The sequence below is a fragment of the Argopecten irradians genome, chromosome 1, assembly GCF_041381155.1.
Source record: "Argopecten irradians isolate NY chromosome 1, Ai_NY, whole genome shotgun sequence".
Lineage (NCBI taxonomy): Eukaryota > Metazoa > Mollusca > Bivalvia > Pectinida > Pectinidae > Argopecten > Argopecten irradians.
In genome coordinates this window covers 1,979,875-2,003,152 of record NC_091134.1, presented here as the reverse complement: position 1 = coordinate 2,003,152, position 23,278 = coordinate 1,979,875, and the positions used below count along the sequence as shown (strand labels likewise).

At 32.9% G+C, this 23,278-nt stretch overlaps 1 protein-coding gene and 2 long non-coding RNA genes across 3 annotated transcripts; 2 read left to right on the top strand and 1 right to left on the bottom strand.

Moving 5' to 3' along the window:
* Positions 1-255: 255 nt before the first annotated feature.
* LOC138309312 (uncharacterized) lies at positions 256-1,311 on the top strand. Its single transcript, XR_011206247.1, has 3 exons — positions 256-363; positions 700-749; positions 1,215-1,311. It is a non-coding gene; the product is annotated as an uncharacterized lncRNA (long non-coding RNA).
* Positions 1,312-2,744: 1,433 nt separating this feature from the next.
* LOC138309304 (uncharacterized) lies at positions 2,745-8,521 on the top strand. The gene is made up of 5 exons (XR_011206239.1): positions 2,745-2,770; positions 5,761-5,787; positions 6,353-6,427; positions 7,716-7,766; positions 8,498-8,521. It is a non-coding gene; the product is annotated as an uncharacterized lncRNA (long non-coding RNA).
* Positions 8,522-12,777: 4,256 nt separating this feature from the next.
* On the bottom strand, positions 12,778-16,578 carry LOC138309294 (excitatory amino acid transporter 1-like). The gene is made up of 5 exons (XM_069250475.1): positions 16,418-16,578; positions 15,579-15,812; positions 14,635-14,829; positions 14,239-14,373; positions 12,778-13,087 (listed from the first exon to the last, which is right to left on the bottom strand). Exons 1-5 carry the CDS (start codon positions 16,549-16,551, stop codon positions 12,928-12,930), a joined length of 858 nt encoding a protein of 285 aa, XP_069106576.1. The 5' UTR covers positions 16,552-16,578; the 3' UTR covers positions 12,778-12,927.
* Between the last annotated feature and the right edge of the window lie 6,700 nt (positions 16,579-23,278).

The window sequence follows — 23,278 nt, the reverse complement described above, 5'->3', positions numbered from 1 at the left end:
TTAAAAAAATATGTCCTTTAGGATATCGAATATTTATATGAAAACCGCTGAAGAGTGTTATGCCAATGGTTTGTTAAAGTATAATCATAAACACAGAAGCAAGCATGGTTACTACGACATGGAATGTAAACGTGTTAAATCTGAATCTTACAATACCATTGTAAAACACGTGGTACTATAAAAGTGCGTCTTCAAGTGCACAAAGCCTGGCTACAATAAATTCATTTCTGTCACGTGGATGCGTCGCTATAGGTACAATAAACACAACTTTCGTCAAAAACCCTATAAAACGTCCCTTACCAACCTCCAGGACAGAGCGTAGGAACCATTCGTTCGACAACATACAACCGCTCCCAGAAAGAGGTAAGTCTAGCAGCATTTTTGCACTTTGAAAAAAAAAGTTGAAAAAAGTAAAGTACAACATTGTACCTTATTAAATAACTTTGATTTTACATGCGCATGAGTTGTAACATAGGACTACTGAATTTTTAATACGAGTGTTTCTGAGCAAAGATGAAATCTCGAAACACATCCATTGTCATACAAAAATAATAAAACAAGTTTTGGATCCATTACATTAAACATTGGAATAAGAATTAATATAAAAAGCAAGAAAAATGTTTTAGTATCAGTTTTGTTATCTATATAATTACATATTCAAAATGATACAATAATATTTATATGAATTTTTTTTATCAGGATGAAGATTATTCCTTCGGTTTTGTTGGTGGCGTTAACCTATGGCCATGGTTCGTATACATTTTAATAATCATCAATAAAATAATTAGTGTTATTTATCTAGTGCATTACGTGATTTTCTCATTTGTTCGGGACGAGGATAATTGATAAATTATTACTTTTCCTAAAAAAATCACTTAATTCTTTTATTAGATTTGTTCATTTTCGGTGACGTGAACTATATCGCATGTTGATCTACTGATTGTATAACAATAAATCATTGATTTTACATTATTACTTGAAAATAAAACTTTCTGATTGTTTGATCGAGTTAGAGTTAAATTGCCACTGCTTGAATATCCAAGCCGTAAAATGGCATTTCATGCAAATTTAATAAAATTATTCTACTCTCTGTTTCTGTAAGGAATCGTATCAATCTTCCTTTAAATTGTAACGTATGTTGTAATGAAAAGACTGTGCTGATTCATACATTGTTTTTATATTTGACATATTTATCAAGATAGTATTTTTCATAGTCAATGGATACATCTGCTTAACCAGCAAGGACTGCCAAAACGGTCAAACATGTCAACGCGGATGTATCAAAGGCACAGGTAAGATTATATTACATCATGAAACAAAGGCGTACACATTTTGTCAGTGCAGATATTATATATCATCAACATATACATTGTACATGCTTTTTGAGAATTTTGAAATTTATAGTTCTTTTAAAGGCCCATTACCTTTCCGGAGCAAAATATAAAGATTTCTTAAAAAACATTAATAACATCAGAAAAATGCGTTACTGATGACCTAAAATAAGGTTACGACACCAAACATATGCAAGATTTCCTGCGTAATATATGAAAACAGTGGAGAGTCAATATGCTGTTTTGCCGTCTGGCGCAGTGATAGTCAACTACCGCGCGGTATTTAGGACGACGGCGGGAAACATAAGACGACCCGCGTTATGAAAATAAACATTTTATTTATTTTGATAAAATCGTTCACAAGATAATGATAAAAGTGGTGTTAACGGTAAGTTAATAATTTATAAGACTCTACTAAATTATCGATCTTGTTTTACATTCCCATTTTAAAAAATTAAAAGCCGTTTCGGAAAGGTAGTGGGCCTTTAATCAATTGATTTTAATTTTACAAGTACAAATAAGAGCTGAAAATGATTTTTCGCAGTACTGCCTAAAATCATTATACTAACACATATAGTGAAGTGAAATGAGTACATACGGTGAGACCATGAAAACAAATTGTGGTCTACAAATTCACTTTACATTTTTAAAGTCTTATTAGTAATTGTAAAGTGATTTCTGATTATATATTTCCATCTTAACATATATATAAGTCATAAAAAAAGCAACAATTTCATAGTACATGATAAGGCATTTGAAGACATTTGAATGAATTTCACGGCTTACTTCATCAAACCTTATTGTTTTCAATAGATTAATGAAGAAAACTATACAGGCATATATAACTTAAACGTCAATTCGTGATATTAACATACTTTGGTATTAACATAAGTATGCAACAATAAACGTAATCTGTAAATACATTTTGAGTATGAAAGTAAATGATTATCAGAGAAGGAACGGTTTACCTTTTAATAATGATACTCACTTGGAGCTACATGAATGTAGTTTATAACTCATAAGTGCACATATGCAAATAACCATTTACAAATTAAGTGTGATTTAAGATTTTATTTTTTCCTATAAACCTGCTAAATATATCAGTTTTTAAATCTAATATTTACATTGCAAAATTCACTTCACAATCCCCAGAGTGTGAATCTATTCGACGATACATGGTACTTAACCAACGTCATTTTTGTGTTCTCGAAATCGACGTATTATAACCCTCTTGATTTAGGTCATTACATGATTATATCGACAACGAAAAACATCGTATCGTCCTCTTATTGGTATAACCATGTATTGCATCATAAAAATACATTGAATAGAAGTATAGATTTTTACTCTCTTGTGTTGCATTTTGAGCACCTGACAACCGACAACGTGCACTGGTAATTGCCCAGATCCAGGGAAAGAGTGTGGCTGGTCATGCAAAGGTAAGCTGTGTTTCCAAGCAATTGTTTGATCCTCCCTTATAGTTCAAAGGGGTAAAAAGTCTATTTGATACTTTTAACCGGAGAAATTATTGTTTTAGTCCCCCATCGATTTTTAAAATTTTGTATCGGTGAAATATTTTATCCTGCACCATAATATTATTCAAAAGCATAGTGTTCTAAACAGAGTGCAGGCAATTTAAAATCATACTGGTAATTATTCATCACAGTTTTTTTCCAATGGTTCACTTGAACTTTTTAATTCAGAATTCAAATGAACATGCTTTTAGATAGATCACTTTTAGTTAACCTTCATAATGTCAACATTTATGTATTTCATGTACATGTATTTCATTTGTGACATTTCCACATTATTTAACATATTTGTACATGTACATTGATATATAAGCAATTTGCATATTAATTTTAATTACTGTGATATTTATATGTTGAAATGTTAATTTAAATTTCATTGATTCGATCAAGCCTGTAAGTGGACCCATTGGTCTACTGAATTAAAAACAAATAAATTAAAAGTACAAGAAGGTTTTCAGTACATAGGCAAAATTTACCAGAAATTGACCTCAAAACGAGCAGAATAGTCAATTACAGATTAAAAACTAATCTGAATTTCACCATAAATTGACCTGAATATCACATTCGCTGTGATTTAACTATGGTCAATTTGTGGTCAATTTCTATCTATATATTTACATAAATGGTGTTCTTTTGCATTTCCGTTGTCAAATTAAAAAAAACAGTGTTGGTTGCTTAGTTTTGTAACTACGGTAGTCAAAAGGACCTAAAATACAGTTCAAATTATTGCGATTGATTAGAAATATGCCAACGACATCTTTGAAATATGTTAAAATAAGTTTTGGTAATTTCAAATTTGATCATATATCAATAGCTAAGGTGGAGCGACTCAGTATCGTTGAGTGAGTAATAAAAATAATATAACAGTCGCGGATTCGAAATTGGAGTTATTGCCATTTGCAATAATAACACTATTGGACCTTGTGACCATATTTGAGTAAATATTGCAAATGAAACTTTGTATGGCTTATATGGTTCCCATACAACTTTAATAGAAACTTATTTGAAACTTAAGTATGCAAAAATGGGTGTAAACAGACTTTATAATAAATAACTATAGTAAATATTTTCTAAATATTTGAAACTTTGTATACAACCTATTTTTAGTAAGATTACAGACAAGAAGATCAGAACTATTGGACAGTAGTGTAAGAGTTATTGCCTTTTCCAAAAATAGACAATATTTACCGAACTAATGAAACTTTCATTAGCAGTCTAATGTCTTATATTAATATGGAAATTATCTGATATTAACCTACATGGGTATTGCCCTTTGTAATGATGTTCTAAGTTGTCAACAAAATAGCTTGTGTAGACATTCACTGATGCTGGACGGGACTGTGTGCCCCCAACACCTATAATGTCATAGAAGAGTTTGAAATTGGTGAGGGTTTGGCAGTATCCCATAAAAAATTGAGGAAACAATTTTGATGACAGTATTGTATAATATGTCAAGATATGAGGTCACCGTGAAGACCCATAGATCTCTTGTTATCCCCCCATAGATCCATTAGATTGTCAGTTGCATTCGTATTGAGAAGAGACCAACTTGATAATGTTAATAAGGGCATCAAGGTTTAAAGAATTGTACGTATTTTGGCAGATTGTTTGTATTGATGCAGAAAGATGTTATGCGCACTCATGGCTGTTTAATATTTAAACTGATTTATAGATGCAAAAGACATTTGCCAAAGCTTGTTTGTTTGTTTGTTTGTTTGAGTTTTACGACCCATCGACAACTAAGGTCATTTAGGGCCAAACTACAAGTCAGACATTAATATCAGGATAAAAGATCAGGGTAAGAAAAGGCAAGTAAGGATTAAAACACAGACTGTAAACGTTTATTTGATAAAAAAAGGTTTGCATGGGATAAAATAGTTTTGGCTAAAACACACGAGATAACTCATGCACAATGTTGATGAAACGATGAAATGTTAAGTTGATACGATGACATGATGAGAAAACGTTCATATTTTATCTAAAATACCGATTTCTTCGAGTTAATTAAAATACGATTATGTCTCACGACATTGAACAAAGTGTACATGTCGGAGACATCGTAGTACTTATCTCGTATGTGCTTAAAATTAAATACAGTGCACTAAAATATGCTCCACTGTGAGAGGAGAATCACATGCATTGCATGTGGGAGGATTCTCCCCTCTCAATAGATAGGAATGTGTAAAATATGTGTGTTCAGTTCGGAGCCGAGAGAGAACAACTTCCTCTCTGCGGTCTCTCCGACTGAACAGTTTAGGATTAAGTGTAGGTTGAATTTAAACAGTTTATTGTTTGTTTTGGTAGACCACCTTTGTTTGCCAATGGTGCTTGATGGCTAACTGAATTGAAGGTTTGATGTCGGTGTATGGTAGTTTCAAATCTGTTTGTGCTAGGCGAAGAGCAGTCCTTAGCTGCTTTAATCAGGCCTGTTCATTCCCCTTTATATACCCATATGACTGGGAATCCAGAGATAAGTAATTTGAGTTTTAGAAGATAATCGAAATGTTCGGATTAAAAATTTTTGAATTAGAGTATTTCTAGGGTTTCTTGATTTCAAAGCCTGAAGAACCGAAAGAGAGTCTCGTGTTCTTCGATGTGGTCAAAGAGCCAGACCGATAGCACAAGCTTCCGCAGAGAAAAATGGAGGCAACATCCGGGAGTCGGATAGAGGAGCAGTGATTAGATGTACAGCATGCTGCCGCAACATTATCACCATCTTTTGATCCGTCAGTGTAGATCTGAACATGGTCAGGGAAAGCCCTAATGCACTCCCGAAAAGCACATGTCTTGATATTTTTAAAACAATTCACTCGAGTGAAAATAAATTCCATATCCAACGAACATTCGTTATTTAACATCCATACCCATCCTTCAGAATTACATATATTTGTTTACAGCCACTACAGACAATCAAGCTATTGCCGGTGAGTACGACGATTTATCAACAAGCATAGGACAAACTAGTTATGTATGTGATGCTATTTTTTGTTTTTTATGACCGAGCTTCATATATATGCAATTGCTGTCGTATAGTCTGCAGATTCTATGGAGTTTGGAAAACATTGAGTTAGATAGCTCGCTTCTGTTTAGATTTTTTAGATCAATTAGCCTGCGGGAAATATACAAAGATAGTTCCTTTTCACGTTATGTGATATTTACATTTTATATGGAAATATTGATATCACACACTTACTGTCAGATAAAAAAATGAACGACCTTGTTTTTCATTCTGTCTTTCAATATCTAAAATCATTTTCTCTCTCTTTCTCTCTGAACAAAGTGTTATCATTGATATTTTATCACAATGGTTGTACTAATATCTAAATACTAAATTAACTTAGCGATAAAATATGTTTGAATCAGGGAATGGCAATCGATGTTAGTCTAAAACATATGTATGTTTTACATTTAATGTCTTTTTCTTCATCACAAACAAATTATGTCCAATAATGTTTAATACAATGTAAATTGATTTGAATGTACACCCAGGTGGTACAGCAACTTGTACTGATGTTAATGATGATTGTGGAACGGGAGGAAAGTGTCAAGCAGAATGTGTCACAGGTATGTACACTTCTGAGGCTGAAACGAAATATATGTAATAAATTGTAAAATGATATGCATGTTTATATAAGATGATCCCGGTTTGACACGTGAACAGTAATTAACTGTACTTTAGCTTTCGAGTTTAATTATTCGACATCTAACCAATGCTATAGAACCATCAACTTAATATGTTTAAAATGTTTGGACATATGTGTAACACAGGTAGCAAGGGATATATTGCACGTAGTGAATAAAAGTAACGCAATAAGAGACTAAATGCACGCTTCTTAACCTCGACCAAATGGACAAAACGTAAAAATCAACAACAATACCCACTTTCCAATTGTTTTTTTTTCATTTGTCTGAACCTATAACTTAGCTGTTAAATAGAGCCTGTTATTTCCCATCGTGATTACCACATGGACTATTTCTTTGACTGTGGGTTATCAGGTTGCAATACTAATGCAGATATAGTTAGTGCCTATTTTTCGACAGTAAGACAGTGTATAAAACAAATTGAAGATGCTCCATTGCTGACGAATGTTATTTTTTCTCTATCAAAAATAAGAGCAAACGAATAAGTAATTTTCTTCAGTTATAAAAGTTACTTACTTTACACCAACACCACCTTTGAAAAGGTTGAGCTTCTAATTTTACTTCAAAATAAAAATACAACAATAATTAATTGCATTCTGAAAAAATTCTGCGGCACTTTGTCCTATATAGAATGAAGCACTGATTGCGCATGCACCAAAATCAAAATAAAATATTTGATATTATTTTTTGTGTTAATTAGACATATATATACACAATTAAACACCAATTACTGTTGAAATGATGAGTGTCGTTTATGCTCTGTCGGCGGTGGAGCATCTTTAATATAAAGAAAACTGTAAATATAATGAATCGTCTAATTATTTGAGTTACGGCAAAGGTAATTTCTGAATAAATTTAAATGTAATTTTATTGAAGAATTGTTTAAAATAAATGAAGTTTTTGATTAAAAAAGGACAATTTAGATTAAAGGTGTTTTGAAATTAGGGTTTATAACGAAATTAAACTGGTTCTTATGAAAGTGAAAGTGATTGATACCGCTTTTTCTAGCACCCAAACGTTCACTGCAGTCAGCTTGTGCAATATTAATAATGACCCATCTCCGTCCTACACGTGGTTGGTTGCTATTTGTAGTATGAACCCAAACTCGCATCTGTAATCAAGTAATTTTGTTGTTCCATTATTCAATATTCCAGAGTGTAGTTCACACTCACTGAGATTTTCAATCAAGTATAGTATATTGATCTTCCAGAATGTGAACAAAGTTGTAATACTGGTGAAATTTGCGGGAAGACATGTCAAGGTAAGATGAGTAGGAATATAGAAATAATAGTAGAAAAATATTAGAGCATTTTTTCGAGATCACAGTATGGAATGTCATTATCGAAACGAATTCGTATTTATTAGGCTTAATGCTGTAATATTAAACATACATATTAATTAATCAACATGTGGCTTGTTTGTCAAAATGCATAGGTCCAGTAAATGCAAATTTTGTTAAAATATTTTTTTCAATCTTAATACTAAATATGTTTTAACCGCGTTTAAGAAAAATGGGAACTATTTTGTATGTCCACCGAGTATAAGTGTGCATTAGCTTATCTCCAGCAAGAAATTTCACCAACCAGATTTGGGTCTATCCGTGATGTTGCTTATAGTTTCTAAGTGCTATAGTTGTATGTGATGAAATAAGTTACCGATCTGTAATGGTCCCACCCATTAGTCGTCGCGATCTTAATTTCAACATCGGGCATTTGCAGTTATTTATTAGACATAAATGTACACGAGTATGCATAAAGTATTGTTTAAATGAAGAATATCTTTTATGCTCTGTCTGATGGAGCATATTTTAAGAGTACAACATTCTTCTTAATATTTTCACAAATCTATTTAATTAATATAATTAACCGTATATTTAAACAGTGCAATATCATTTTAGTTTTGCGAATAGAACTGATTTACTTGCGACATGTTTCTTTCAGATAATGTTTTCCAATAGTTTTAATTATTTTAATAACCAATATTTTGATATAGATCCCCCTGAAGGAAACACTCCCGGTAAGAATTTTTTTATTACCCTCTCCTATAATTTTCCGCCGAATTGCCAAATTTGCTTACTCTTATAAAGATTTAAAAAAAAAATAAAAAAATGCTTGGTGATGATAAAGTCGTATGTTTGTTGTTAGAATTTAATTTCTCTCTTGAAAACATGAATATTTTCTCATTTAAGTATAATATATAGATTTCATTGAAAGTGGTCTCTCGCGTTAATGTATAATCATGATTAATGAGCAAATTATATAGAGGAACTTTGACATTTAAAAGTAAAAATTTTCAGTACTAATGATTTAATCTCTGGTTTGACTGCAGATATTTCTTTTTCAAAGCAAAAATGACAAAACTATTCTTAGATTGTAAATTTGCAGAACTGAAATTTAGATTTTTTTTAGACATAAGTGAAAACATTTTCAAACTAGAATTTAATACTAAGCCTTACCAGGTCGTGAATATATCCTATTTTGCTTGCGTCCATAGCTTACAGAAAAAAAACCCTGCCTCCAAATTCTAAGAATCAAGTATTGTGACTTTATGACTGGAATATTAAAGTTGATAATACAAATTAAAAACATTCGTTCTGAGTTTATAAAAAAAAAACATTCTAATGCACAGTGATGAAGCAAAAAATGTTTAGCAAGACTGCTCCATTACATATCTATAAATAATATCCATATATACCGACAGGAGAAAAATGTCTATCAACTTCCTTAGAAACCAAGGCTGATATATAGGGATCAGTTATATACAAACCAGTTAAATTTTTTTTTTTATCTAAACACGAATGTTTTTAACTTGCATTGACATCTTTCATGATTTATTACAGAACCCGAAACTACAACGGCTACACCACCTGGTGGTTTGTATCTTTTACATATTCGTGACTTTATCGTTTATTCTAGATTAACATCTTTGAAATCTGAATGATTTTTTTCTTTCTCTTTTCAATAGTTTCAAAGTAGTTGTAATGAAATAAATTACATAGTAAAGTACCTTTTGTTTATTAACTTAAGATACATATTTTTAATAACGTTGCACTTGCCGATGAATACAACCATGCTAACCATGAAATAAATAAATTATGATCTACTTTCAGATAATGGATCAACAAAGATTGGATTGTTTTCACCACTTGTGCTTCTCTCGGGACTGTAGCCATGATATCTTTCCGCCTCTGATCGAAATGCCTATGGACAATGAACTTTGACAACCGGAAAAAATATCGTGAATTGTAACGAAACAAATGATGGATGTCATTTTGTTGTATTATGCAAGCATTGATTCACTTTATCGTGAGGAGCTGCATCTACTTGTGTGAAGTATTATATTTATTGCTTTTTAGTATTACCAGATACATTACAATTGATAGATGACTAAACTACTTTAGTATGTTTTACCCGGCAATGCAGGCGTTGAATCACATTCAATGTGAGGAGCTGCACTGGTAAAATAAATGAGTGTCTATGACATAATTTATTATTTTAATGTTCAATAATTCATCAATATTTATAATTATTGTTATTGAAAGTAAAAGGCTTAAATTTAAAAAAATGCGTTTTTATTGACTTTTAGAAATACAACAAATAGCGTTAAAAGGGAAGAAACTCAAATATTTGGATCAGTGCTATAAAGGGAACAACCATCTAAATGAAAAATAGGCTTTGGATATGGCCCCTATTTATAGAAAATTGAGTCCAGGATAGAATTTTGACTCGGCCTCTGATTGGCTGGTTAATTGGGAATTTCAAAAGTGAAATGTTTTCTGACAATCAGATAGTCAGATGGTCTCTATGAAAGCAGTGCGAGTAACACTGACACTCCAATAGAGAAAACTCATTTGCTGTCAAATACAAAACTCCATACCTATTTCCTAAGAGGAAATAACCGCTACCTGGAATTTGCGTTTGAATAATATTATATAGATTTAAATGTTTGAGATAATTCACTTGCAAAACCGTTGTGTAATTTTACTTATTTCAACGAATTGTTTTGGGATGTGTAAATGGATCGAATAGCAGAAAGGCTTTTATATTTGTTGACATTGGTAGTTGAATTTTTGACAGAATACTATGATAAGCTAAGTACGTGTGACATGTTGACAAGACATCTCTACAAATACAAAGTAATGGGCGGTAACTCCTGATGACATCAAAAAAGAAAATACAATATATATAAATATAGTGTGTAAATAACAGCAACAATCTAAAAAAAAAAATGGAATTACATTTTTGGAGTTAGATAATAAAATTTGGTAAAAAATTTTCTTTTTTCCCTTTATCTTCGTGCATTAAAATAAAAAAATACGTTATATTATGATTGCATTATCGTGTAAATATTTATAAGATAAATAAAGAGTAACTTGTCCATAAATGAAAGCAATTCAAATGGTCATATTACATGGCTAGATAATAATGATAATGTTTATAGGTAAACATTGATCTTCCTCAACAACGCCGTTTCTATGAATAATCATTACTCTATTGTTCAAATGTGAAACTGCAACTGTGACATTATTCTATGAACACAGTTTTGATTAAATAACAAGTTGACAATTTTCATGACTACAGAACGTTCAACAGAACTCTGCCTAAGCTACTTGTTAGAAAATCATATCATTCATTTGACATAAGACCCCCCAAAAAAAATCCTGCATTTATCGTTGATGAATATTTTCTCCTTTGATTTTTTTTTCATTTAAAATATGCGGACTTTACACACAATCACTTAACTTCTTTTTCAAAATTTAAGGAGCATGCATTTTGTATTTCTGCTTTTCCAACACAAAACTAAAAAGTTATACACGTGAAATATCATGCTTTTTTAGTCTCATTGTTTTCAGTTATTTCCAAAATGGAGTATCCACAGCAATGGTAAATAAGAAACCACCCATTTTTTAAGATCCCGGAGTTTTTTGAAATATAGAAATATAAATATCAAAGATGGCCCCACTATCATCAGATTTTATAAAACGACGCATAATGCAAACTTCAAGTAAGTCACTGATAAAAAGTTGTTCCATGAACTTCAGAGATCATGATGGTGACATGTATGTGGTGAGTGCATACTCTGTGATTATATTCTAATTTCGATAACCTTGATACGAGGGTTCTTCGCGTGAAAGCTGAAATCTTAATGATAGGCCATGTTTGATATATATATTTATTCAAGGCAATGGCTTTCGTTCTTCTTTTGTCTTATGAATATTTATAGTTTCGTTACAAACGATTCAACATGTTTCGCTACATATTGATTATTATACACAAAGTCACATCCCTGTGTGTTTGTAATATTTATAGACAAGTATTAAGTATCTAAAAATTTCGTAACTAATTGACTGAATAAAACTGAAATATACATATGACAATCAATCATTACAAATTGAAAGATCTATTTTTACAGATAAAATATCTGTGATGTTTAAAATTATATCTTTCATTTAATGTCAGGGGAGAGTAGTCTTGTTATACTTAAAAGCAAGTTAATAAAATTCTTGAGAGTTATCTCCTTTATGCAGCAAAGTTATGAAATAATTTTTAAAATAACATTTCTTTCACACTTTTACAGTTCCGTCATGGCTATCTTCGAGTATCATAATACTTAAGATATGTATTAATCATCAAAATGAAAAACAGACGAAATGTTGTTGCACATAACAATTACATCTTTGTAAATAAAACATGAAAACTCTCGATTAAAACATTCAACATGTAACGGGGTGCAGGATTGACAATACATTTAATACCCGCCTCTGCCAGGGATCGATCTCGGGACCTATTATGGATTACCAGTCTGACGCTCAACCGAACGAGCTAAATAGAAGTTCTCCTAAGCCGAGCGTTATATTGCGGCTAGTATTGACCAGGGTTACATTCTTCCGCTCAAGGAGTCACCTTATCATCAAGTTTTCAGAGGTCACAACGATTCCTTTACAGGTATTGTTCAGTATTATTCCCGAGTCCCGACGTGGGCGCCAACGTAACAGGGTGCAGGATTCACAATATATTTAATACCTTCTTCTGTCAGGGATCGAACTCGGGACCTCTGGGTTACTAATCTGACGCTCAACTGATCGAGCTGAAGAGGAGTTCTCTCTAGCCGAACGTTATATTGTGGCTAGTATTGAACAGGGTTACAAACATATCATCAAAGAACAGAACATCAGTTGTTTCTCTAGAATATTTATTTCACAATTCATTTATTGACATTTACAGGTTTCGTAAAACAACATGCTTTAACTATAAAATTATCTCTGATTTAATTCATTTTCTTTGGCGAGGTCAAATGTATTAACAGTGGTCATTTTCGGGCTTTTGATTACTCAAGCACAAACTATATTGCTTGATTTACTCTCAACCACTACTAATTATGAAGTTATAAAGTAGCTCATAGTTAAAAAGCTTATATCCTTATCAAACTAAATTAATTTTCTCTTCAGGTTCTTCAAATACATCATCTGTGTTAATCGCCAGTACGTTCTTGTCCTGTGATAACACTGGGTAAGTCAGGTGATGAATAATGCCAGCTCCGAAGGAGTCACCCGACACGTTGATCATTGTCCGGAATTGTGCACTGTGTAGAGAATAATTTAAATCTCTTTTACTATTGAGCTATGCATTGGTATCATTAATTCTAAATACACTTTACATTCAGTGTTTCTAATCCATCTGGATGCTTGCAATGGCACGCTTTAGTAATGTAGTATTATAAAAAGGGTAAGACTTCCACTATACAAGAAGACACAAACGAATATATTGCAGTCTCACAAAAAACACTATACACTCTACACACCTTCATGCTACATACATAGAAGGCCGTCCTTACATGTGTCTGTTAAAGGGACAATTTACTCAGGCTAATTCTTTTACATAACCAAGAAGCAAAATATGGCATAAATGTATTGTTCTACATTTCTTATGAAACATATAACATGAAATATTGACAAATTCCACGTTATTGTTTAGTATTTTAATTAATATCGTTGAAATATCAAATAGTTGATCAATACGATTAAGCAGGTACACTATGGACGCTGTACCCATACCCGAGTCAAAGTCACGCACTTTAAACAAATAAACTACATAACCACTGAGAAGGTGATAAAATGATTTTTAGGCAAGACAATTCACCTAATAAGGTAAACATACTACTGCCAGAGCGATTTGAGCAGTTCTAGACAAAAGTTTCATTACTCTACGAGCAAGGGACAGGGTTCGGCATACAAGAAGTTCGACCACAATGTGAAATGGCGGACAGCGAGCGAGTTTGAACATCTACACACATGTCAGAACCATGGGCTTTTCAGCAATGAAACCGACTGATCTAATTTCCATTTGAACTGGGTTTTTTCCCGATATATGTACAAATTTTAATGTTCTCTTGGACTGAATTGTCCCTTTAATAGGATGTAATTTTAATCAACAAATAAACAAACGAACAACCGGAAAAAAAAATAATTTGACGCCATGTATTGAATGACGGTAAAAGTTCATGGTCAAGTTAGAAAAAAAGTTCCGTCAGATGTGGAACAAATTCACGTGAATCGAATTGATGAATGAAGAATTTAGCATAGGTTTATATAAGGCAATAGTTATCGGTCAGTATGTGCGCCAGTGGCATTAATGTGAATATTTTGCTAGATGACGGAAGTTAGGAGGCGATTTTGACCTTGGCGTCATATCATTGTGAAGAATGGCTGAGACTTTAGCTAATGAACGACTTACAAAATCCAATCGAAAGGAGCAGTGATGAGAACCTGATCTGGAGGTAGACCGACCGCCACAGCAGCCACTGACATATACATCAGACCAGCACCAGGGATACCTGCCGCCCCAATAGACACACCAATAGCCGACAATCTAAAAAAATCGACAAACAGTTAGCTAATTATAGTTTCATATGATGAAGGCTACTTACCTAAGAAGTTTCAAAACACATCTACCGACTCAAACATTGATATCGTTTCCAATGTATACTATATCTGACTTTCAGTGTAACGGATGAGGTTGATTAACGAGTAGATGCTGTAAGTTGGCGATATGATTTATTCTATGGCGTATTAATTGATGATATTAACCTAATGTATTTTACGTCCTAATAGGATTTATTATTATACGTACCCAATTATAACATAGCGTGTAAAATCTAACGTCAACCCTAAGCGATGAGATATAAAGATGATCATCATAGGGATGTATAGAGCGACCCCGTCCATGTTGATGGTCGCCCCTATCGGAGCGATGAAGTTCACCACACGTTTGTCGATCTTGTTTTTCCTTATAAGACATTCCATTGTAAAGGGGAGAGCAGAAGCACTGCAGTAAAACATTATTACTTTGATAATGGCCATTCACCAATGTTCAACTGAAGTTGTTGTAAGAAATATATAGCAATACTTAATAACTGTGAAAATGGTCATTCAACAATTTTCAACTGATTTGACATTGTTGTTGTAAGAAATATAAAACAATTCTTTGTTACTTTGGTAATGTCCATTCAATAATGTTCAACTGAAGTTGTTGTAAGAAATATAAAGCAATTCTTTTAGAGGAAACAATATTGTAACGGTTTTTTCATTTTTTATTTTTCACAATAATTTAACCGAAAATTTGATTGGACCAGGTTGTAAGTTCCCGCCACTTTTCAAAGGGTCAGAATAACAAAGACCCTTATTAAGGGTGTTTTCATTATCAAACAACTCATTAAGATATTATGTCTTTAATTCATTGGTATGTGGTCAAAATGACAAAACCGCCATTAAATCCAATCGTTTGTTGAATAGGTATCATTAAGTGGCAAAAGCTCAACAACGAGCACATGAGCACATGTTTATAGTCCATTTCATTCTATGGTATAAACTCTTATTTCTAAAACCAAGTTCAAAACAGGGAAGTTTTGACTTACCAGAGGTGAACAACCTTAAGATCAAAGAAATCGTATAAATCATGCCTACTAGCAAATAATTACCTTAGCATGTAAATCAATAATGTAATTTTATATGGCCTCAGATGGATACTTTAAAAGATAAAATATAAAATATTCAAAGTAGTAAGGTCTTGGTTACCTTGAAGTTGATCCAAAAGCTGTCAATAATGCTTTCGACATGTTTCTTAGAAATGAATAAGGATTTTTCCTTGTCACAATAAAATACATTATAGGAACGGTGCCAAAGCCGTGTAGAAGAAAACAAAATATAACAGTTGATATAAAAACAGCAAACTCTTTCAAGGCTTCGGATGGCTTTTCTACTTGTACTATCGCTGTGGCTACCAGGAATGTCAGCCCGACTGGGGTAAACCTGTAAAAACGATAAGGATCATTGGACTTGATAATGTCAGTTGAATAAGGGTGTGTATGCAGAATAGCTGGAACGAGAATTTTAACTGAGGAATTCGAGCAATAATATTATTTTTATATACTAGACTAAAAACGCATTTTCAACACACCACACAATCATAGCCTGTGTTACACACTAGGTGATGTCAATAACGCAACAGTCACATCTACAAAAGTGATAGTATCTGCAACTGTTTACGCTCTGTATTAAGGGAGTGGGACGACTGGTTCGTCCGATGTCAGTATAATGTGACCGGGTGAGGTGTGTTGCTTGGTGTCTTCGGCGGCATGCTTCAGTGATATAGTACGATAAAAAGGGCAAGAGTTGAACTATACAAGAAGACATAACGCATACATCAGTCTCCCAAAACACGCACCACGCATTTCACACATGCATCCTTATACATGGGAGGCCATCCTAATGGCTATTAATAGTAAGTTAATATATAGTTAACCTAACAAAACAAACCAAAAGGGTAAAACAATTGTTATGTCTTTTTATTTTTTTAAATTAATTATTATCAAAAATCAATATAGTCATGGTGGTAAGGAAAAGACAATGTTTACCAAATAAATATTAAAACCAGTTTCATCATCGTATGATACAGGCTCTGAAAAAAGTCAATAAGTGGCCTGGTCTTGTCCCCCGAACTGGACAGTATACAGCCGATGAAAATTGAAGCTACAATTAATCCGAGCATATTGGTCCCGGGTATTGATATAACCGTAGGTACGACGCCAAAGGATGTTAGACTACCTGAAATGTAATCAAGTGCAGTTATTATATATGCGACCTTTAAAAGCAGAAAGTTAATATGACATGAACATAATTTTGATACCTTTTAATCTAGTAACAACAAAAGTCTACATTCTGGAGAATTTCAAAGTATTGCAAATATTACCAGTAACGTTTCGTGACGTTATCCTCGAATTAATTTTTATATATTTAGTAACGATGTTTAAAGTCAATGTAGAAATAGATAACAAAAAGATTATATGGTAAAGAGATACATAAAATACTTTACTTGTCGACATATTTCCTCCAGTAACATCGTTCATTTGGTTTGCATCTTCTACTGTATTTAACACCGATTGTTTCTGAAACAATGGTAAAACTCCCGTTAGTCTTCGTTTGTAATAACTAATTGTAGAATTTTACACATTATCGCTTTGTAAACATCTAAAATTGCATTCAATTTAAAACAAGTGTTAACTTTGTGATTAACGAAACATCTAAAAAGGGATAAAACCTAATGAATCTTTTGTGATTGAAGAATATTACGGTGACAAATGGAACACACGTCTTTCAATGTGCTTTGATCCTGGTCATATATCAATCTATCTACATAATTATGGTAAGGAGCAGTAAGCGCCTTGTGTTATATGTATTTTTGAAATATCTTACATAGAATATTTATATTTGGTATTACCTTCGAAAGAGTCGCTTTAACAAGGTTAGCGGGAAAAGCATTTCTGAAAGGGAAAAAAATATGCAAGGTTATTTTGCCAACATGAGGAACCAGTTTCATCTTCTATCAGTTTTATTTTGTAATCTTACATACACATCATTATATTAATCAATTCCAATTGCGAAGGTTGCTTCAGAACATTGTAATTGCAACATGTAACCATTATTTTCAGTTAAGAATCATACGGCATCGCGCACTCTACCTTATCATATCCAAAAGTGAATCTAGCTGACTTGTCCCTGCTGAGGTTGTTTCTCTTTGTTCTGTTGTTTCCTTGGAAGAAGAAATAATAACGATCGCCACAGTGCCGGTAATGACCCCACATACAGTAGTGGATATGTAGTAGATCAGTGCCTTCAGCCCTATACTACCGGAAGTCTTCATCGGCAACGAGGCTAGGGAAGAAATGATACTCGAAACCACGAGAGGTACAGACACCATCTGTAGGGTGCTCAGCATAATTTCCCCTGGGAACTTTAAGTAGAAAATGTTCCGTTTATCTGAGGTGGACCATGATTTTCTTACCACGCACCCTAGTCCGACTCCAATGAATATTGACAACATCATTAGCAACACAAGCATGTTTCGTCGTAGGAAGGTAACCAAATCGTGCATTCTTGAATCCTTTGAGGCCATCTGAAATAGATGATAGATCTGTGTAAATCCACCTACTTATTTTGCATGTGAAATTCAATAACAAATAATAGCACTTATGGCAATAAACCACATAGTGCGGTTATCGGAGGGTACCTATTGATTTGGTAACGCGATACCTTAAAAAGTTGTGTCAGAATTGCTGACGAGTTATTCCCCCTTTTTAAATGAAGACATCTTGGTAAAACGACAGCTTTGATAGAGGCTAAGTTTATGTGAAAAAATATTAGTTTGAACCCTCAACTTCTTCACTTTCGATGCATTTTTTTGTTTAATATCTGAGTTATATTTTTAATCTGAATTTGGATTGATTTCTCAAATGTATTCTGTTAGATGGGAATGGATTTATTTTCCTGTCGCTGACTTCATAATCCGGCATGGCGAGGGCGTGGTCGATAGTTTGGCAAAGTATTAAAAGTAAAGTCATTCTTTTTGTGATACATAATGAATTCATTGAAATTAATAATTTGTATATTTCATTTTTTGAATTCGTTTCACTATAGGATATATCCTATGATATTCGACTAGGAATACATTTCACAATCGTGAATATACTTGGGCCGAGTTTTACTTTGTTGTCGAGATCGCACATAAATGTAGGCTATCATGAAAGTGATCGATCATTTAAATATTAAACAATTAATTGTAACCGTTAAACATTTCATTGGAGACGATTGCGATCGTATTGATTCACTTTACCCATTCGGAGCGAGATTCCCTTTTAGGTCTGTATACAAGTAGTGTAGGGAATTGCAAATTAGGTTGTGGTACCTGTTGGGGAAGTAATTTAATAGCTTTCAGGTGGCCAAGTGATTGGTAGGATAAATCCATCATGAGAGACTTTCTTAGAATTGGTGCCAATAGTTTGAATTGGTGCCAATAAATTTTGGCAGTCCAAGTTTGGTCTTATGAGTTTGGTCTTAAAAGAGCATATTTTTTATGTAGACAATATTAGCTCAGTAACTATAGTTTACTATACTGAATAACAAAACACCAAAGACACATCAAGTAATGCGATATATTGCATATATATGTCTGTTAAAAGCTACTCGCACTCTACAGTTCAAACTTTTATTGGTTTGAGTTTTAATTGCACAAAAGGATCGACAATGAATAGGCTATTTCAAGGATTTTGAAATAATGATTTTTTTTTAAAATCTACACTTATACTGTAATTTAAAACATATATCAGAAATATCATTGACGTATTTCTGCTTTTTAGTATACGTTATAGTATCCAATATCACATAACTGAAAAATTGCAACCGTCCACATTTTATTTTTACTCAAAACTGTGCCGTGTTTGCATCGTTATGACAGAAGTTGAAATAAAAACACACATTCTAGATATATTCATGCTTATTTTTGTGATTTTACTCGTAACAAGATAGTGTTACATTATAATGTTTTTTTTATTACACAGAGATTTACATAAAATGCTATCTAAATCTCAGTACAGACTGATCCGAACATCACTTTGATATCGCTATCAAATTGGACTGATTATCTAAATCTAAAGTTAGATATAAAGTAAGATATATGCTTGTTTGAATGTTTGAAATGGTGTAAATGGAACGTTTTGAAACTGAAAATATCTACATCATAAAGCTAGAATAACCGTTCTAACGTATCTGTATATGTGCTGTATAGATGTATAGTACTAGGCTTACCGTGTGTAGCCACGGACTACTGTGACATCACAAGACCACGTGACCGCCTAGCTCATTATCCTTTAAGTCAGCTATGCATATTATACATTCTTGTACTTGTAAGGTCTTTACAATACAATTTTTACAACTGTACAGAAATGATACGGGATGTGAGACTTTTGTATGCCTTAAATATTTCATACATATTCTCATAAACTGGCCTTGCTTGAACAAGATAATCATGTATATAATCATATAATCTAAACGTTTTCCTCCATCATTTAAATAATTCTATTTTAGTATTTTTATTTCTACTAAACCAAATATTCGCTGGGAAGGTATAATGTACTACGCCAAACCGACACCTTCTGCATCCTAGAAAATGCAACCATTTTCGGGAGGCTGAAGTTGGTTCCGAGTTCCGAGTTCCGTTTAAGCTAAACGGAACTGGGAAATGGGAGTTGACCGAAAACTAAATTAAAGTGGATTGAACAATATTAATCCATTAAAAAAGCCAACAGGCAACATTTCTCATATGTGCAAAGCACATTGACAACTTTTATCTAAAATGATAGAGAATTTCCTTAAACGGAACTCGGAACTGGTTCCGAGTTCCGTTTTACTTAAACGGAACTGGGAAATGGGAGTTGATCGAAAACTAAATTAAAGTGGATTTACCAATATTAATCCATTTAAAAAGCCAACAGGCAACATTTCTAATATGTGCAAAGCACATTGACAACTTTTATCTAAAATGATAGAGAACTTCCTTAAACGGAACTCGGAACTGGTTCCGAGTTCCGTTTAGCTTAAACGGAACTCGGAACTCGGAACTCGGAACCAACTTCAGCCTCCCACCATTTTCACGTTGTTTTATCAGAAACTAGAATAGAAAAAATGTGAATCTTTGTGTCATGCTACAGGGTCAATTTCATTCTAACATGGTAAAAGACCCAGCGTGAACTACAGAAAACCTTTGAATCTAACTATAAATTATTAAGAAGAGGCGGTACGACGTTTTCTTCTAGATCGGTTTCTTTGTGTGGTATTTGTTTTGAATCATCGCCCTATCAATAGCCACAGAAAACAATGATACAGAAAATAGTCATTATGTTAATTGGTGTAAAGTATAGCAAATTATTTTACTTTGACATATATCTATCCTTGTAAATATGAAAGAATGAATACAAATAAAACTGTTTCAGGTTAAGAATAAAGACAAACTTACTCTGCCAACGAGAAGTGTTGCGGATCCTATTCAGCGACAAACTGCGAAAGAGCCAAATCATGGGTATTTATGCGATCAATATGTTTGAAGCGATAAGATCATCCATTCTAGAGAAACCAATGGTAATATAATATTAGCGCCTGTGTAGTATCTAAAATTGAAATTCATACACATATCAATATTCATGACGTAACATATGCATACATTGGATCAATCAGAGCTAATGTTTATCCAAATATGTCAAGAGGCAAAGAATCTGTTCGGAAATACCCCAATTAAGCCTAAATGCAAAAACGTTTTGTGGATTCAAAGTTACATCGACACATAAACTTCGGCCTAAGGGCATTTTTAGCTCTTCAGGTTCAAAACGTAAATAATGTTTGTCATCTGAAAGGCCGCGATTAAAATAGTAAAATTGTGATATTTAAATATTTGGATCTTTTTACTGGAGAAATATGCCAGAGCTGTGTCCCCATTTTACTTTCATTAATAGAAGTATCTATCAGATATTGTATGATCGTTGTGTATTTTGTCACACTGCACTCACGCGTGTAGGAATTACACGTAGACCATCTATTTCTGTGATTGCACACTAAAAGGGAAATAACAAGAAATTACATCATGGAAACATGTTTGCATTATAAAATTACAGAATAGGTATTGCTATGAAATTATATGATGGTGTTACATAACACGATAATATTCGTTATTTAGCTGTGTGTTCATGACCCCCCCCTATATTTAAAATGGCGGTACTTAACCCTACATTTCTGCTTGCTTTGGTTTAATATGTTAACGTTCTGTTAGCATCAAGGGTCATTCAAGGACCCAATGAGTGTACTGTGTACCTGTGTGTAACTGTAAGTTTTGGAAGACTGCAGTTTTTATAGTACTATCCCACTGTAATATGCCACTGATGACAACGAACAAGCGCATCAAATCCTCTCGTATTATACTGAAACGGGCAAACCAGTCATCCGATTAAGCTCATTATACTGAACGCTAAGCAGGACCAGAAACTAACACATTTTAAACAATGGTGTGTCTTTGCCATAGGACAGAGCCTCGATCTTTCCTCAAACGGTCAAACGCTCACTTTCAGATCAAAAGTAAGACGGTGGCAAGGGAGACGTTATGAAGAATAAAATAAATTAGGATGAAGCGAAAATATAATATTCTAAATTTAGTAGACTTTTACAATCATGCAATAGGGATAGCAGGTACAATTCTAACATCAGCTTAGCAGGAGCAGGGCTGATATTTAAACTGCGTGTTGAATTGTGATCGTTTTTTTACAATGGTCAACTAACGCTTTTTTTCCTTTTCAACAGTTTTCTTATCTCTGAACTTTGTAAAACAATAAAATCAGGAAGTTGACCAGCAGCCTATCCTGTACTATATTGGATCAAAACCACTTAATAGTGTGACTGGGTTGCAGAGATTACCTAATTCAAAGATTAAACTGTTAAACATTAGCTATGTATTGATAGATCAATTTTGACATTCTTAATGTTCCAACAGTTTTGACAAAGATTTGAATATGTACCAAGTAAGGTAAACATACCATTTTCTCCTAAGCAATCATTTACCTGGATATGCAATCTTGCATCCTCTATAGACAAAGGTAGATAGCGTTTTGCAATTTAGAACACAAATGCATCATACGGTATTACATTTGTTGATATCAAAGGGGAAATAAAAGGTCTATATGACTTTACATAATGATAACTCCAGCCTTGTTTTCTATGGGCCTTATCAAATTTGTATTTTTGTTTGATTCCCCTTATGTGACAATGACATCGTCTTTCATCGCTTGTTTAAGTTTACATAATAACGAGAATCGTCAGCTTGTGGCGACATGCTATAATAAAACTTCAAACAATTCATTCATAAAATAATTTTTGTATTCTGCTATTATGATACAATCTTCCGATGACAACACATTGATTTTAGAGATTACTTTTACTTGTGACATAAAACTGTAATTTCGAAAAAACTGATGACGTGAACGTTATCAATGAATAAAGAATACTACAGGTAAATTCAAATAAAGAATACTACAGGTAAATTCAAGTAAAGAATACTACAGGTAAATTCAAATAAAGAATACTACGGGTAATTTCAAATACAGAATACTACAGGTAAATTCAAATAAAGAATACTACAGGTAAATTCAAATAAAGAATACTAAAAGTAAATTCAAATAAAAAATACTACAGGTAAATTCAAATAAAGAATACTACAGGTAAATTCAAATAAAGAATACTACAGGTAAATTCAAATAAAGAATACTAAAAGTAAATTCAAATAAAAAATACTACAGGTAAATTCAAATAAAGAATACTACAGGTAAATTCAAATACAGAATACTACAGGTAAATTCAAATACAGAATACTACAGGTAAATTCAAATAAAGAATATTACAGG